At 44.7% G+C, this 15,425-nt stretch overlaps 1 protein-coding gene across 1 annotated transcript in view; it reads left to right on the top strand.

Moving 5' to 3' along the window:
• The window catches only part of LOC143768785 (tumor necrosis factor receptor superfamily member 8-like), a 70,856-nt gene extending 61,065 nt beyond the window's left edge, over positions 1 to 9,791 (top strand). Inside the window, exons 3-11 of the mRNA XM_077257425.1 lie at positions 725 to 806; positions 1,065 to 1,193; positions 3,529 to 3,684; positions 3,801 to 3,894; positions 4,554 to 4,777; positions 7,897 to 8,007; positions 8,112 to 8,134; positions 8,849 to 8,984; positions 9,077 to 9,791. Of these exons, the coding sequence (XP_077113540.1) occupies positions 725 to 806; positions 1,065 to 1,193; positions 3,529 to 3,684; positions 3,801 to 3,894; positions 4,554 to 4,777; positions 7,897 to 8,007; positions 8,112 to 8,134; positions 8,849 to 8,984; positions 9,077 to 9,291 (1,170 nt within the window). The 3' untranslated portion in view covers positions 9,292 to 9,791. The remainder of the gene's footprint in view (positions 1 to 724; positions 807 to 1,064; positions 1,194 to 3,528; positions 3,685 to 3,800; positions 3,895 to 4,553; positions 4,778 to 7,896; positions 8,008 to 8,111; positions 8,135 to 8,848; positions 8,985 to 9,076) is intronic.
• The last annotated feature ends 5,634 nt before the right edge of the window (positions 9,792 to 15,425 follow it).

Here is a 15,425-nt window from a genome sequence, read left to right as displayed (position 1 = left end):
CTCATAGAGACTAAACATAATTTTGCTACCTAGCTGCTAGTGGCTGTTCTGTATATCTCCCTTGCCGTGCTTGCTAGAATGACTCAAGACCCAGACAGGCACATGCCTTACAAAAAAAAAACCACAACCAACAGCACCGAAATGTTCGGCTGCACGCTCCAAAGTCCAAGGATCCAATTTGGACAATACTCACAAATGTAGAAAAAGGAAGCAGCATCCGTTCCAGGTGAAAAAAATATAAAGATTCTTTATTCTGCCATAGTCACATACAACGTTTCGGCCATGTTGGCCATTATCAAGTACTTGATAAAGGCCAACATGGCCGAAACGTTGTATGTGACTATGGCAGAATAAAGAATCTTTATATTTTTTTCACCAGGCACATGCCTTAGTCAGGGGATCTCGGAAATATAGACGATCTACAGCTAGGACATATAGTATTTCCAGAACTCCTTTATAAAATCCTATCTGGCTGAACAAAGGACTGAGGCCGCATGAGGGTCTCCTGAAGAAGGTTGTATACCAGCTAAGTGGGGGGGTAAATCCTTTGTCTGAGCTGGCCAGATGTCCTCTTACCACAGCATGTTGCAGGATATTTTTATAATTCCATGCCCATATAGTATGCAGATGATTGACATGAAATTATGTCTCCAATATTCTTCATACTCGGGGTAGGGGATAATGACACTGACTAATTTTCCACTTATCTCTGTTGTCATTCTAGAAAGTCGCTGGCCACCAGAGCTGCCAAGGAAATCAGTACTACAATGAGAAAGAGAATGACTGCTGCTTCAGATGTCCTCAGGGTAGGTCCAGAGCATGCCACGCGGAGCAGAGTGGGTACGTGGCAGACCCCTGAGTGGCTCCAATGAAAATCTCTGGGATCAGATTAGACAGATCCCTTTGCCCCCCTTAGGGAGGGACGATGCTCTTGTTGGGGGTCACATACTATATTGCACAGTCCTCTGCTCCTTGTGACAGTAATTTTTTTGTGATAGACCCCATTGATTTGGTCCTTGTCCTCTGGTTTGAGGCCATGATGTTTCATCATTTCTCATTTCCAGGTCTGGTGACGCGCTCCACTTGTGTCAAAGACATTAAAAAAGAATGTGCGTCGTGTTCTGAGCCCGAGAAGTTCATCGTCTGGTCCAAGAATCGTCCCACGTGTGTAACCTGCAGACAGTGCAAGGAAGGTAAATGTAAGGACATGGCACGCAGAATAACCTGATGGACTGATGACGGTATATATACAGTTACGTCCATATATATTTGGACAGAGACAACATTTTTCTAATTTTGGTTATAGACATTACCACAATGAATTTTAAACAAAACAATTCAGATGCAGTTGAAGTTCAGACTTTCAGCTTTCATTTGAGGGTATCCACATTAAAATTGGATGAAGGGTTTAGGAGTTTCAGCTCCTTAACATGTGCCACCCTGTTTTTAAAGGGACCAAAAGTAATTGGACAGATTAAATAATTTTAAATAAAATGTTCATTTTTAGTACCTGGTTGAAAACCCTTTGTTGGCAATGACTGCCTGAAGCCTTGAACTCATGGCCATCACCAGACGCTGTGTTTCCTCCTTTTTGATGCTCTGCCAGGCCTTCACTGTGGTGGTTTTCAGTTGCTGTTTGTTTGTGGGCCTTTCTGTCTGAAGTTTAGTCTTTAACAAGTGAAATGCTGCTCAATTGGGTTGAGATCAGGTGACTGACTTGGCCATTCAAGAATATTCCTCTTCGTTGCTTTAATAAACTCCTGGGTTGCTTTGGCTTTATGTTTTGGGTCATTGTCCATCTGTAGTATGAAACGACGACCAATCAGTTTGGCTGCATTTGGCTGGATCTGAGCACACAGTATGGTGGCTCTGAAGACCTCAGAATTCATTCGGCTGCTTCTGTCCTGTGTCACATTATCAATAAACACTAGTGACCCGGTGCCACTGGCAGCCATGCATGCCCAAGCCATCACACTGCCTCCGCCGGGTTTTACAGATGATGTGGTATGCTTTGGATCATGAGCTGTACCACGCCTTCGCCATACTTTTCTCTTTCCATCATTCTAGTAGAGGTTGATCTTGGTTTCATCAAAGAATGTTCTTCCAGAACTGTGCTGGCTTTTTTAGATGTTTTTTAGCAAAGTCCAGTCTAGCCTTTTTATTCTTGATGCTTATGAGTGGCTTGCACCGTGCAGTGAACCCTCTGTATTTACTTTCATGCCGTCTTCTCTTTATGATAGATTTGGATATTGATACACCGACCTCCTGGAGAGTGTTGGTCACTTGGTTGGCTGCTGTGAAGGGGTTTCTCTTCACCATGGAGATTATTCTGCTATCATCCACCACTGTTGTCTTCCGTGGGCGCTCAGGTCTTTTTGCATTGATGAGTTCACCAGTGCTTTCTTTCTTTCTCAGGATGTACCAAACTGTAGATTTTGCTACTCCTAATATTGTAGCAATTTCTCGGATGGGTTTTTTCTGTTTTCGCAGCTTAACGATGGCTTGTTTCACCTGCATGGAGAGCTCCTTTGACCGCATGTTTACTTCACAGCAAAACCTTCCAAATGCAAGCACCACATCTCAAATCAACTCCAGGCCTTTTATCTGCTTAATTGAGAATGATATAATGAAGGGATTGCCCACACCTGTCCATGAAATGGCCTTGGAGTCAATTGTCCAATTACTTTTGGTCCCTTTAAACACAGGGTGGCACATGTTAAGGAGCTGAAACTCCTAAACCCTTCATCCAATTTTAATGTGGATACCCTCAAATGAAAGCTGAAAGTCTGAACTTCAACTGCATCTGAATTGTTTTGTTTAAAATTCATTGTGGTAATGTCTATAATCAAAATTAGGAAAATGTTGTCTCTGTCCAAATATATATGGACGTAACTGTATATCCTGAATATTGGGGTGTGAGGGGCCGCGGCACAGGACACTGTTGGGTCTGTACTTACAATTAGGATCTGATTCTACATTGGGATCGATCTTAATAAGTTAGGTGGTCAATATTGGAAATAATCGCCCAGCCACTGGAGTTACTGGATCTATCAGCATTTTACTGTATGGCTGTCCCATCATCTAGAATATCTGATATGATAATCCGGCACCATCCTGGCTGTTATTTGGTGGCGCAGACATTTTCGGAGTCACCCAGACCCAATGCACTAATATTAATGAGCACATTTCTAGTGAGAAAGTGGCAGATCCTGCCCGTAATAACAGCCGTCTGAGGAAATTCTCAGCTATTTATATCTGAACGGCCGCGGCTACAGATGAGTCACCAGAGTCGGTTTTAGTTGCTGGTTCAGATTTGGCTCCGTGCAAATCAAGAAAAGATGAACAAGTCCATGAAAGAGGATGGGCTAGACGGAATACACTGTGACGAAACCTCAGCCGTGAGATTAGGTCAGGGCAGCTTCTATTAACAGACTGCAAGCAGAGATATTGATAATGGAAAATATCCAACATAATAACAGAAATACAAGCACATAAGAAAGTTCCAATGTTTTTATTCTTCCTTTCCAGAATCTTCCCTTGTGACCGTCCAGAGCTGCACGTTACTCACGGAGGCGATCTGCCAGTGTAAGACCGGCTACTACTGCCACTCGCCTCTGCCCAACACATGTGCCCGCTGCAACCTCTTCACACAGTGCCCAACTGGCCAAGGAGTAAAGCAGAAAGGTACCCGGTACTGATAGTCCTGCACCTATGGGGCCGGAGGATGCACCTTCACCTGACTCTGTATACCCCACATACTATATCATGGGCTCATATCTCTCTGTATACACATTTCACAGGTTCTCCTATGAAGAACACAGAATGTGAAGCTTGTCCTAGCGGGACCTTCTCGGATGTGAAATCCACCACAGAGGTCTGCAAGCCGCACACAGAGTGAGTCCGGACACCATGGAGACGTACGGGGGTCACTATGGCCTCGTATGATTAATGTGCTGTAGTTGCGGTGGGTGACCGTACCCCAGGTCGTCCTCATGTAGCTTGCCAGAGGGCATTATGGTGTGGAAGTAGTAAATTATTGTCACTGATAACTTTCCTGCTAGGTACCGTTCATAGTCAAGTTCTCTGATTGCTGTCAGTGAATTAAAATATTCACTGACCGCAAAGAAATAAGATGTAGATGCCATATAATAAGCTCAGAGCTTCGTATTTTCCATCTTCATGCTGGGCCTGGCAGACCTCCATGGACCGATATTAGTCATGGCACAATTCAGACATGCGCGGTCCGTGTGACTAAAATCCTAGTATGCACCGCTCCTGTCTGATTTTATTGGAGGAAATCTTCAGCTTGAACTTAAAAAACAAAGATTTTTCTTAGAAAAATTGCACAAGAAACTGAACGAGGCTTCTGTATTTTTTGCGAAACTTAAAAAAGATGTCGGACGGATTTATACAGTGGCCAAAAAATGTGACTGTATCACACACGAGACAATATAAAGAAGAAAAATATGTAAAAGAGACAGAAAAATGTTTATACCCTCATTATCAGATTATCACCATTCCTACTTAATTCATCATTCTTTTCTTTTATTTAGTTGTGATAAATTACATCTAGTCACCACTAGGAGGGGCAGCACCACGACTGACGCTCTGTGCGGAGGGCCGATATCCAGCAAGAACTACACCCTGCGCCCTGATGTGAGACCAACAAGATACGTCATCACCTCCGGCAGCACCAGCTCTGGCAGCACCACCACACCGGACACCACGACCTCTGGGGCTTTCACTAGTATAACCACAAGGGACATATATGAGACAGGTACACATTCAATTCTTAAAGGCTTATTCCCCAAATCCTAATGTGCTCTCATTTTTTTTAATTCTGTCTGTTTTAATACTGTCACTCAGATCGCCTAATGACCCTGTCTAATAAATCATCTGATACCCAGGTTGCAGCACAGCTCAGCTATGTTGTGCCGGACATCTCACTGACACCAGCTGCATTTGTACCTAATGACCCTGTCTAATTCATGACAAACAGATGCACCTACAGCCCTGTCTAATAAATCAGCCCCAGACACTCTCACGGGATCCGTACTGCCCTGAGAGCCCTGTTGTCGCACAGCTCAGCTATTCAATGCTCAGCTCTGCTATACGTGCAGGGGCAGCATGTGGTGAAATGTGTATATATATCTATATGTGTGTAGTGACATATGTCTAGGGTTATATGTGTGACTAGTGATAATGTAACATCTGTCCTGAAGGCAAGTCGCACGTAGGTGTTAACAGGTACTTCCTTGGGACTAGTAGAAATTGTGTCTCCATATCTCACCAGGATGTCTAGCTAGGGCCAAGAAGAAAGGTAACATTTGGCACCTTCTAGGTCTTGGAGGGGAGATGTTAATTGCGGCCTGAGGGTATCTATTCCTGAGAACCTTTTCACAAGTGTCTCGAGAGAAAAATAATATATTCATTATTCATTAGTAGCGTGGCCGTGGCCAATCAAAAAGCCAGCAATTATGATATTAACCTGAGGGGCCGGTCTAGAAACCTGACCTCCAGACCAAAGTTATAAATTTAGGCTGCAGACAGAGAATTGTGTTCACATGATGGGGCAACCTGAGAAGCTGGTGTGATCCAATCTACATCGTCCTACCCTCAGGGAGCAGAAAGCAACTACCAGTTAGATAATTTCTGTAAGTTTCTCCTCTTTATTTTATACTGTTTTGCATAAGTTGTATGTCTTTTTATTATCATATTTTTATACCTTTTCTTATTGTAAGCATTGAACCTTTTGTTATTAAAGTATAAAACTTTAACAAGTTGAACCTTGAATGTTCTAAAAGAATCCATAGCCTAAGGTTTGTGAGCCTTATGAGTGGTAGACATTATTAGTATTATTAGTTCCGGGACTCATTGCCCGTGTATTCAATGAGTGGTGGCAGTGTGTATGTGTCTGGGTCGGTGTGATTTATGCTCCCACTACAGCATAGGACAGAGGCTGAATGCTGGACTGAGAGTGGGGAGATAGATTAACCCTTGCAGGCACAACCCCAAGTCACGTGTGAGAGCGGGCACATGACGAATAAGTGACACCACGGAGAAGGGATCTGTGACACAGCATAATCATATTCTGGAGATGTGGACTTTAATATTGGTCACATAATGGGTCAGCGTTGCTACATTCACAACTGTCATTGGTCACCTCATCCACAGAAATAAAACCTGTTCTTGTTGATATCTATGTTTCTGCAATAAACAAACAGCAGAGTGAGGGAGGGTCTGCAGCACTGGGGAGAAGCAAGGTGCGGACAGAAAATCTAGTTTTAGCAGACAGGAATAAGACCACCTATTTAGCTGTGCGATGCTGGATCGACATAAGGACATAGAGATGAAAAAAATACACAAAAATTACAAGAAATTTTTTTTAAGTTGTATTGAATATTAATAGTCATGCAGATACAGTGCTTTGTAAAAAAAAAAATATATATTATGGGAATATCAAATAAACCTGTCCGACCTCCAATATGGCTAGAGTTCTTAAAGGGGGTGTCACTTCTAAATGGCCAGTTACTAATGCCGTACATGCTGTGTCCATGGAGAGTCAATTCTATAAAGATGATTTGCCATTTTGTGTAATTAAATTAAGATAAATTTGTCAGACCACACCCACTACTGCTAAGCTCAACCCACTTTTCAAAAAATTGAGCAACACGGGTGTAAGGACGCAAAAGTTACAAAATGGTTGCACAACTGTGAGCTGCACATAAGTTGTACGAGATTTCATAGTTTTCCTCCTGTTTTCTGGGCGCAAACTGTTATCTATATCGGCTCCTTTGTGTTTTAATTCATCACCATTTCATTTCCAAGACATCTGATTGCTGTCAATGAATGAGAAGACTCTTGCTTCCATTCAGAGACTGCAGATCTTGTACACAGCTGTTCCTGCTCTCCCCAGAGAAGTGGATCCAGTGTAGACAATGCTGTGTGTAAACATTGCTGTGTGTAGATATTGCTCTGTATGTAGACCTTGCTGTGTGTAGAGGTTGCTGTCTGTAGACATTGCTGTTTGCAGACAATTCTGTGTGTAGACAGTGCTGTGTGTAGATATTTCTGTGTGTAGACATTGCTCTGTGTGGACAATGCTCTGTATGTAGACATTGCTGTATGTAGACATTGCTGTGTGTAGACAATGCTGTGTAAACAATGCTGTGTGTAGACAATGCTGTGTAGACAATGCTGTGTGTAGACATTGCTGGATGTAGACAATGCTGTGTAGACATTGCTGTGTAGACATTGCTATGTGTGTAGACAATGCTCTGTGTGTAGACAATGCTGTGTGTAGACATTGCTGTGTGTAGACAATGCTGTGTGTAGACAATGCTGTGTGTAGACAATGCTCTGTATGTAGACATTGCTGTATGTAGACATTGCTGTGTGTAGACAATGCTGTGTAAACAATGCTGTGTGTAGACAATGCTGTGTAGACAATGCTGTGTGTAGACATTGCTGGATGTAGACAATGCTGTGTAGACATTGCTGTGTAGACATTGCTATGTGTGTAGACAATGCTCTGTGTGTATTGTAACAAGGTAGCAGAGATCTGATTGGTTCAGCTCACAGAGCATGGTGTACACTGGACTAGTTATGGACAGGGTCACTGAATGTCTTTCACTGACAGCAAGAGATCTTGCAATGGTGAAGAATTTGAACAGAGTATGTTATAAAGTTGCAGGACATTGTTTCCTTTATATAAAACCAGTGAGTCCCTATTAGACCAACGTGGTGCAGCTATAGAACTACTGCTCCCAGCATGCCCTGTCCCCCTCAGCAGCTGCCGCCGCTTGTCCTGTCTATGAATGCTTTCTTGTATTAGATGTGTTGAGGATTCTCACCTTTCTGGTAAAGTCTTTTGAGAAGATGTCGTGTGTCCCGCAGGGAAGCGGAGCGCGGTGTATGTGGTGGCCGCTATCATCTGCGCCGTCTCGCTGCTCGTCGCCTTCCTCCTCTACTGGCAGCAGAATATCTGTAACCTCAAGCTCTGGAAGAGTAAGTACCTTCCGGGGAGGATCTGATCAGCAAGCAGCAGCAGATGGGACCTGATTGGCTGCCGAACTTCTTACAAATCAAATTTTCTTTTTTTTTTTTTCTAGATTTCATCCAGCCTGATCTTGTGGTAAGTGTAATATACAGGGCTAACAACCTATACTGCGTGTTATTCCCAGGGCAGGTTCCTGGGGGGCGGAGCATGGAGAATGTGTCATGCTCTGCCCCCACGGATCCTGCATTGAGTATAAGGCTATGTGCACACGTAGGAAATGTGGTGCAGAATTTTCTGCACTAAATCTGCATCTGCAGATTTGATGCAGTTTCTGTGCAGTTTCTATGCAGTTTATGCGCAGATTCTATGCAGTTTCTGTGCAGTACAATGTAAATCAATGGGGAAAAAAAAAGCTGTGCACATGGTGCAGAAAATTCTGCAGCAGAAACGCTGCAGAACTACACAAAAGAAGCGACGTGCACTTTGAAATCTGCAGCGTTTCTGCGCAGATTTTTCTGCACCATGTGCACAGCTTTTTTTTTTCCCATTGATTTACATTGTACTGTAAATCACAGTGCAGTTCTGCAGCGTTTCTGCTGCAGTTCTGCACCAAATCTGCATCGTGTGCACACAATGTATCACTCGCCTGGAGTGTTTCTCTTCTGTAATTCAGTGGAAACTGTCCCCAATTCTAGTTTTTGCTGTGGGGTAATGGGACTATTAATATTTGGGTGCATGGGATCTCTCTCCTATCTCTGCTACATGTAACATCATGGCTTTTTATTTCTTCTTTACATCCTCGCATAACTATGGGGTAATATTTTGGCATCTTCCGCCCGGATTTTACAGGCGAGAGTCACGGACGTAAATACCCAGGAGAATCTATTGCAAAAGGAGAACGTAACCCCCGAGAGTGAGAGGAAAGAGAGCGACGGAACAATGGAGGGAAACGACGGAACACAAGGAGACCTAATGAACCGGATCGGTGAGCAGCAGTGGATCTATTACGTCTCATATCAATCATTTATCTTCTATCCCGATCTCTCCGTCCATGCTTCTCCTTTCTATCTTTCCTAGAACACATCTACATCATGAATGCGGACACCGTCCTCGTCGGCTCCATCTCAGAAGTTCCTCCTCGATGGAGATCAGTAATGACGGAAGGCGACAGCCGAGAGAGCCCCCTACTGGCGTCACATTACCCGGAGCAGGAATCAGCAAATGATCTCATGATATCTATAGAAGAGGAAGAGAGAGAGGCCAGCGCTGCCAAGGCCATCCTGGAAGTGTAAGGCTGGCACTGGACAACAACGGAGACCTTTGGTACGACGGCGATTACCAGGTCACCTACAGCTGCCGCTGCCCAGGTGTCGGGTGTAGAAAGAGATCACTGGATTCAGAGACACTGCTGCAGTGACCCCTAAACTGTCACAACCTGTGTATTAAATGTGCATCAATGACCAGAGGAAATGGGGTCCTTCCCAAAAAAAAACCCCTCGCCCTGGATTGTTATATACTCCACCAGTTCGTGAGGCCATTGGTCTGTGTCACAGAATGGTTCCTCAGTGCAGCCGCTCCCAACATGAGGCGATGTTACACAAGACAGATTCAGAAGAGAGATTTGGAGAAGAGGGGGGGGGGGGGGGGGGGCGGAAGGGAAGGAAAGTACATGTTCAAGTGATGTGTCCTATGCCATGGACTTCTTCAGGGGAGTAGTTTGCTTGTCTGCATGTATTTTAGGCTAAAAAAAATACTAATTGTAATTTGGTTATATTAAAATTTTTGTACTGTTCACCTTTATATCTTCTGTGATGCTGCAGAAGAGGGTAACGGAGAATCAGTCATTGTGATGGAAGAGTTTATATATCTTGGCTCTCCTGAGCCCTTCTCTAAGGTCTGCCCAACTTTCACATGGTCATAGATCAGGAATGAAGGCGAAGAGGAGCTCAGAAGGAAGAGAACAGCTGCGCTCAGAACGAGCTCACTGAACAATTCTCAGCCAACTTATTCTGCCACCCATGAACAGTCATGAAACTATAGAAAGCAAACGGTGCAAAACTTGGTAAAATGCCATTGCAAAAATGTTCAACAAAAACTATGCAATAGATATAAACTCAAAAAGGAGCAATCTTTTTACCTTGAATGCAGACTCTAGAAATCAGCAGGTATTGTCATAAGCTACAGGTGGATATGCACTGCAGCGCCCACTGGTGGAGAAATGTGATATTAGTATATATCTACTATATAATTGTCTAAGGGTCACTTCCGTCTGTCTGTCTGTAACGGTTATTCGTTCGCTGATTGGTCTCGGCAGCTGCCTGTCATGGCTGCCGCAACCAATCAGCGACGCGCACAGTCCGCAAGAAAATGGCCGCTCCTTACTCCCCGCACTCACTGCCCGGCGCCCGCATACACCCCTCCGCTCACACAGGGTTAATGCCAGCGGTAACGGACCGCGTTATGCCGCGGGTAACGCACTCCGTTACCGCCGCTATTAACCCTGTGTGACCAAGTTTTTTTGGCGCAGCGCCAATAGTAAAAACATCTAATGTTAAAAATAATAAAAAATAATTATATACTCACCTACGCCGACTTTCCCGCTCCTCACGATACAACCGGCACGTTCCGGTGCACGGATGGTCTGGCAGAAGGACCTGCCATGACGTCACAGTCATGTGACCGCGACGTCATCACAAGTCCTGCGCTGAAAGGACCTGCCGTGACGTCACGGTCATGAGACCGCGACGTCAGGAAGCTGCCGGCTGCACCCGACACAGCTACAACGGGCCAGCGGAAGGTATGTTTATTTTTTAAACCTGTGTCATACGTGGCTGGGCAATACCGGTTTTTACTTACCGGTAATAGGATTTTACAGAGTCCACGACAGCACCCTTACGAGAGAGGGGATCCGCCCACCATCTGGACAGGAACCTACAGGATTTAAAGGGGCGGTCCCCCTCACCACTCCAGTTTGTGTTTCAGAGTATAAGGGACACCGCCCATTGAGTTAGTACATAATCATATATACTTAAACATTACTAAATACCATCACCTCTAAAAGAGTGATAACTAATGGCACACTACCCAAAGAGTGCAGAAACCAGTGATTTAACTACGGGGGGGAATGTACGGGTGCTGTCGTGGGCTCTGTAAAATCCTATTACCGGTAAGTAAAAACCGGTTTTCCTATCGCCACGACAGCACCCTAACGAGAGACTTTCAAAGACTAATCACCTGGGAGGGACTACAGCACTAAGTACTGAACGGCCAAAGTCTAAATTGGCCTTACATGATAGATCGAGACGGTAATGATTATAAAAGGTGGAAGGAGATGACCATGTTGCCGCCTTACATATCACGTCTATGGAGACGTCCGTTTTCTCCGCCCAGGATGAGGCCATGGCTCTAGTGGAGTGGGCCTTGATGCCTTCTGGTGGAGTCTGACCTTTGGCAGTATAGGCAAGACATATTGCATCTCTGATCCATCTGGCAATAGAACCTTTAGTAACACTCGCCCCCTTCCTTGGATTCTGAAAGGAGACAAACAGAGCCCTACTCTGCCTCCAGGGTTCTGTTTTGTGTAGGTACTCTAATACTGTTCTTCTAACATATGACACTTTTGTTCTTCTGCTGAAACTGGGTTATCACAAAAAGAAGGTAAATATATTTCCTGACTCCTATGGAATTTAGAGGCTACCTTCGGTAGGTATGCTGGGTCAGGCTTCAAGACTAGCCTATCCTGAAAGATCATTAGATAAGGAGGGTCTACTGACAACGCTTGCATATCACTCTCTCTTCTAGCAGAAGTCAAGGCTACTAGCAGGGCCGTCTTTAAAGTTAAATTTTTAATGGAGACAGAATCTAACGGCTCAAAGGGGGGTTCTGTTAAAGCGTCTAAAACCAAATTTAGATCCCATGGCGGTAATCTAACAATATGAACGGGGTTACTCCGATCCATAGCTTTCATAAATCTAGATACCCATCTATTTCCCGCTACATTGCTGTTATACAATGCCCCCAGAGCTGATACCTGGACTCTAAGGGTATTTACTGCCAAACCCAATTCACGGCCCCTCTGTAAAAACTCCAGAATAGCCGGAATTGGAATTTTATCTGTAAAGGGCTGTTGGTAAAAGGCAAGAATTTTTTTCCAGACCTTACAGTAAATTTTAGTAGTAATCTCCTTTCGGCTACTTAAAAGGGTAGATATTAAAGCATCAGAAAATCCCCTCCTTTTCAATAATTCCCTCTCAAATTCCACGCCGTGAGATGCAGAGATTCCACATTGGGATAACGGAATGGACCCTGAGAAAGAAGATCTGGAATTACAGGCAATACCCAGGGGTCGGTCACTGACATTGCCTTGAGTAAGGAGAACCATGCCCTCCTGGGCCAGAAGGGGGCAATCAGGATTACCCTCGCCCCCTCCTTCCTGATTTTCCTGAGAACTAGCGGAATCAGACATAGTGGGGGAAATGCATAGGCTAGAGGGAACCCCCAATGAATCTGAAGGGAGTCCACTACGGAAGGGTTGTCCGCTACCCGAAGGGATGCAAACTTCCTGGTCTGTCTGTTTTCCCTCGTAGCAAACAGATCTATGACTGGTGATCCCCACAGACCCACTATCTGTTTGAAAACTAGCCGATTTAGAACCCACTCTCCCTGACGTAGAGAATGACGGCTGAGGTAGTCTGCCTGTATGTTGTGTTCTCCTCGTATGTGAACCGCTGAAAGAGAACGAAAATGAGTTTCGGCCATGTTGAATATGTCTGTGGTGGTGATCATCAGAGACTTCGACCTCGTCCCTCCCTGATGGTTGAGGTATGCTACTAATGTCGTGTTGTCCGACTGGACTCTTACATGCGAGTCCTGAAGCAACGGTAGCCATCTGAGTAGGGTATTTTTTACTGCCGTGAGCTCCTTCCAATTGGAGGACTCTTGGGCTTCTAAGGGAGACCATTGCCCTTGAGTCCAAACATCTCCTATGTGAGCTCCCCATCCTATTGGACTGGCATCGGTCGTGATCATGTTGTCTGGTACTATTTCCCAACAAACTCCGTTTGACAAATGTTCTATATTTAGCCACCATTCTAGACTGTTTAGAGTGGTGGTAGATAGCCTGAGATTTCCGTTTAACCGACCTTGAAGGCTCTTCTCTGTATCCAGGACCTGGGCTTGTAATACCCGAGTGTGGAATTGAGCCCACTGAACAGCCGGTATGCACGCTGTTAACGATCCCAACAGGGACATTGCATCTCTCAAGGTCAGATTTGGTCTTTTTATCACCGTGCTGACTTTGTGTACAACCTTCTGCTTCTTTTCTTCTGGAAGAAAACACAGCTGATTCTCTGAATTTAGCAGAATACCCAAGAAGGTCTGAATCGTCGATGGCCTTAGTTTTGACTTCTCTAGGTTGACCAACCAACCTAGGTCCTGTAGAGAAGATATTATACAGTTTAGGCGATCTTTAGACTGGACAAATGAACTACCCACTACCAGGAAGTCATCCAAGTAGGGTATAACTAAAGTATCTTGCTCTCTGACATAGGCCATTACTTCCGCAATGACCTTAGTAAACACCCTTGGTGCCATAGATAATCCAAATGGCATTGCCGTAAACTGAAAGTGCCTGACCTGATCGTTTAGGCGCACCGCCATTCTGAGGAACCGTTGGTGATCTTTGTGAATGGGCAGATGGTAGTATGCATCTTTTAAATCCAGGACTGTCATATAACACCTGGGAAAAAGAAGTTTAGTTGCCGATTTAATTGATTCCATTTTAAAGGCATGGTATTGTAAAAATGTGTTCAGTTTTCGTAAATTTATGATGGTTCGATAGGAACCATCAGGTTTGGGGATTAAGAATAAGGGGGAATAGAACCCCTCTCCCTCCTGATCTTTTGGAACTTCTACAATAACTTCCTTTTGTCTCAACATTTGAATCTCTTTTTCCAGGGCCTTCTGTTGGTTTAAGGAACCAGGGGCAGTCAATATATAATAATCTGAAGGTCTTTCCCGGAATTCTAACTTTAATCCTGACTTAACTATACCTAGGATCCAATTACTGGAAGTTATTTTGACCCATTGAGTATAAAAATGCCTTAGTCTGCCCCCCTACTGGAAGGTCCGATCTATCGGTAATTTCGCCTACGTCTTGAAGAAGATGATGAGGTGTTGAAGTCTGAACTTCTCTTCTTCGGCTCCGCCGGCTCCCAATTCCGGGCTGAGTAAGGTCTTCGGTATGGGAAACGTCTCTTGAAGGTATTCCTAAAGGTAGGATTGAACACTTTAGGAAAACCTTTCTTCCTATCATCAGCCTTAGCTAGGATGTCATCCAGCACTGGCCCAAACAAGTACTCACCCCTACACGGAATAGTACATAGTTTAGCTCTAGCCTGCGCGTCCCCCTTCCAGGTTTTAAGCCATAAGGCTCGCCGGGCAGCGTTTGAGAGTCCTGCTGATCTGGCTGCAAGTTTTAGGGAGTCCACCGAGGCGTCCGCCAAATATGCCACACCTTCCCGAATCTGTGATAGTGAATCCAGTAACTTGTCACGAGGCACCTTAGTTTTTAGCTGCTCCTCCAGCTGGGCTACCCAGACCATAACCGATCTGGCAGTGCAAGTGCCGGCAATTGCCGGTTTGAAAGCCCCCGACGATGCTTCCCAAACCTTTTTAAGGAACATGTCCGCTTTTCAATCCGCAGGGTCTTTTAGAAGGCCTACATCCTCTAGCGGTAAGGTGGTTGATTTAGACGTGGAAGCCACAGCTGCATCCACTTTAGGAATTTTAACCCATTCCGCCAGGACTTTATCATCAAAGGGGTACCTTCTCTTCGCTGATGATGGCAGGAAACCCTTATCCTGCTTATCCCATTCTCGCTTGACAAGCTCTTTCACCGTATCCACTACCGGAAACGATTTACGGCTCCTTTGGCACAACCCTGCAAACATTAGATCTTGGGTTGACCTTGGCTCCTTGTTCTCTACAACCCCCATGGTGGTACGAACTGCTTTAACCAGTGTGTCCATTCCATCCACAGAAAAACAAGGTCTCCCCTCTTCATCCGAAGAGGATGGTGATGAGGAACGTGAACATTCACCCTCTTGCATAGACGGGCTCGACCCTGGGGATATTTCCCTGGATCTCTTATGCCGACTGCTTTTAAGGGAACTACTAATTTCCTCCCTTATAACTGCCCTGAGGTCTGATGCACGAAGGGGAGCCTCCTCTTCCAAGGTCTGACAAATACAAGTTTGGCAGAGCCTTTTCTGATAACTATCAGGCAGGGGAACCGCACATAAAGCACATTGCTTGTGCTTGGATTTAGCCGATTTCTTGGCCTAAAACAAAGCACAAGGACAGACAGGCCATATCAGCTACTTGGTTTTTTTGTAAACACTTACCAAGGCTGAACTGCATAATACCG

Source organism: Ranitomeya variabilis, chromosome 4 (assembly GCF_051348905.1).
Source record: "Ranitomeya variabilis isolate aRanVar5 chromosome 4, aRanVar5.hap1, whole genome shotgun sequence".
In the NCBI taxonomy this organism is placed as follows: Eukaryota; Metazoa; Chordata; class Amphibia; order Anura; family Dendrobatidae; genus Ranitomeya; species Ranitomeya variabilis.
The sequence above is the reverse complement of the archived record's forward strand: the minus strand, read 5'-3'. Positions and strand labels throughout refer to the sequence as shown.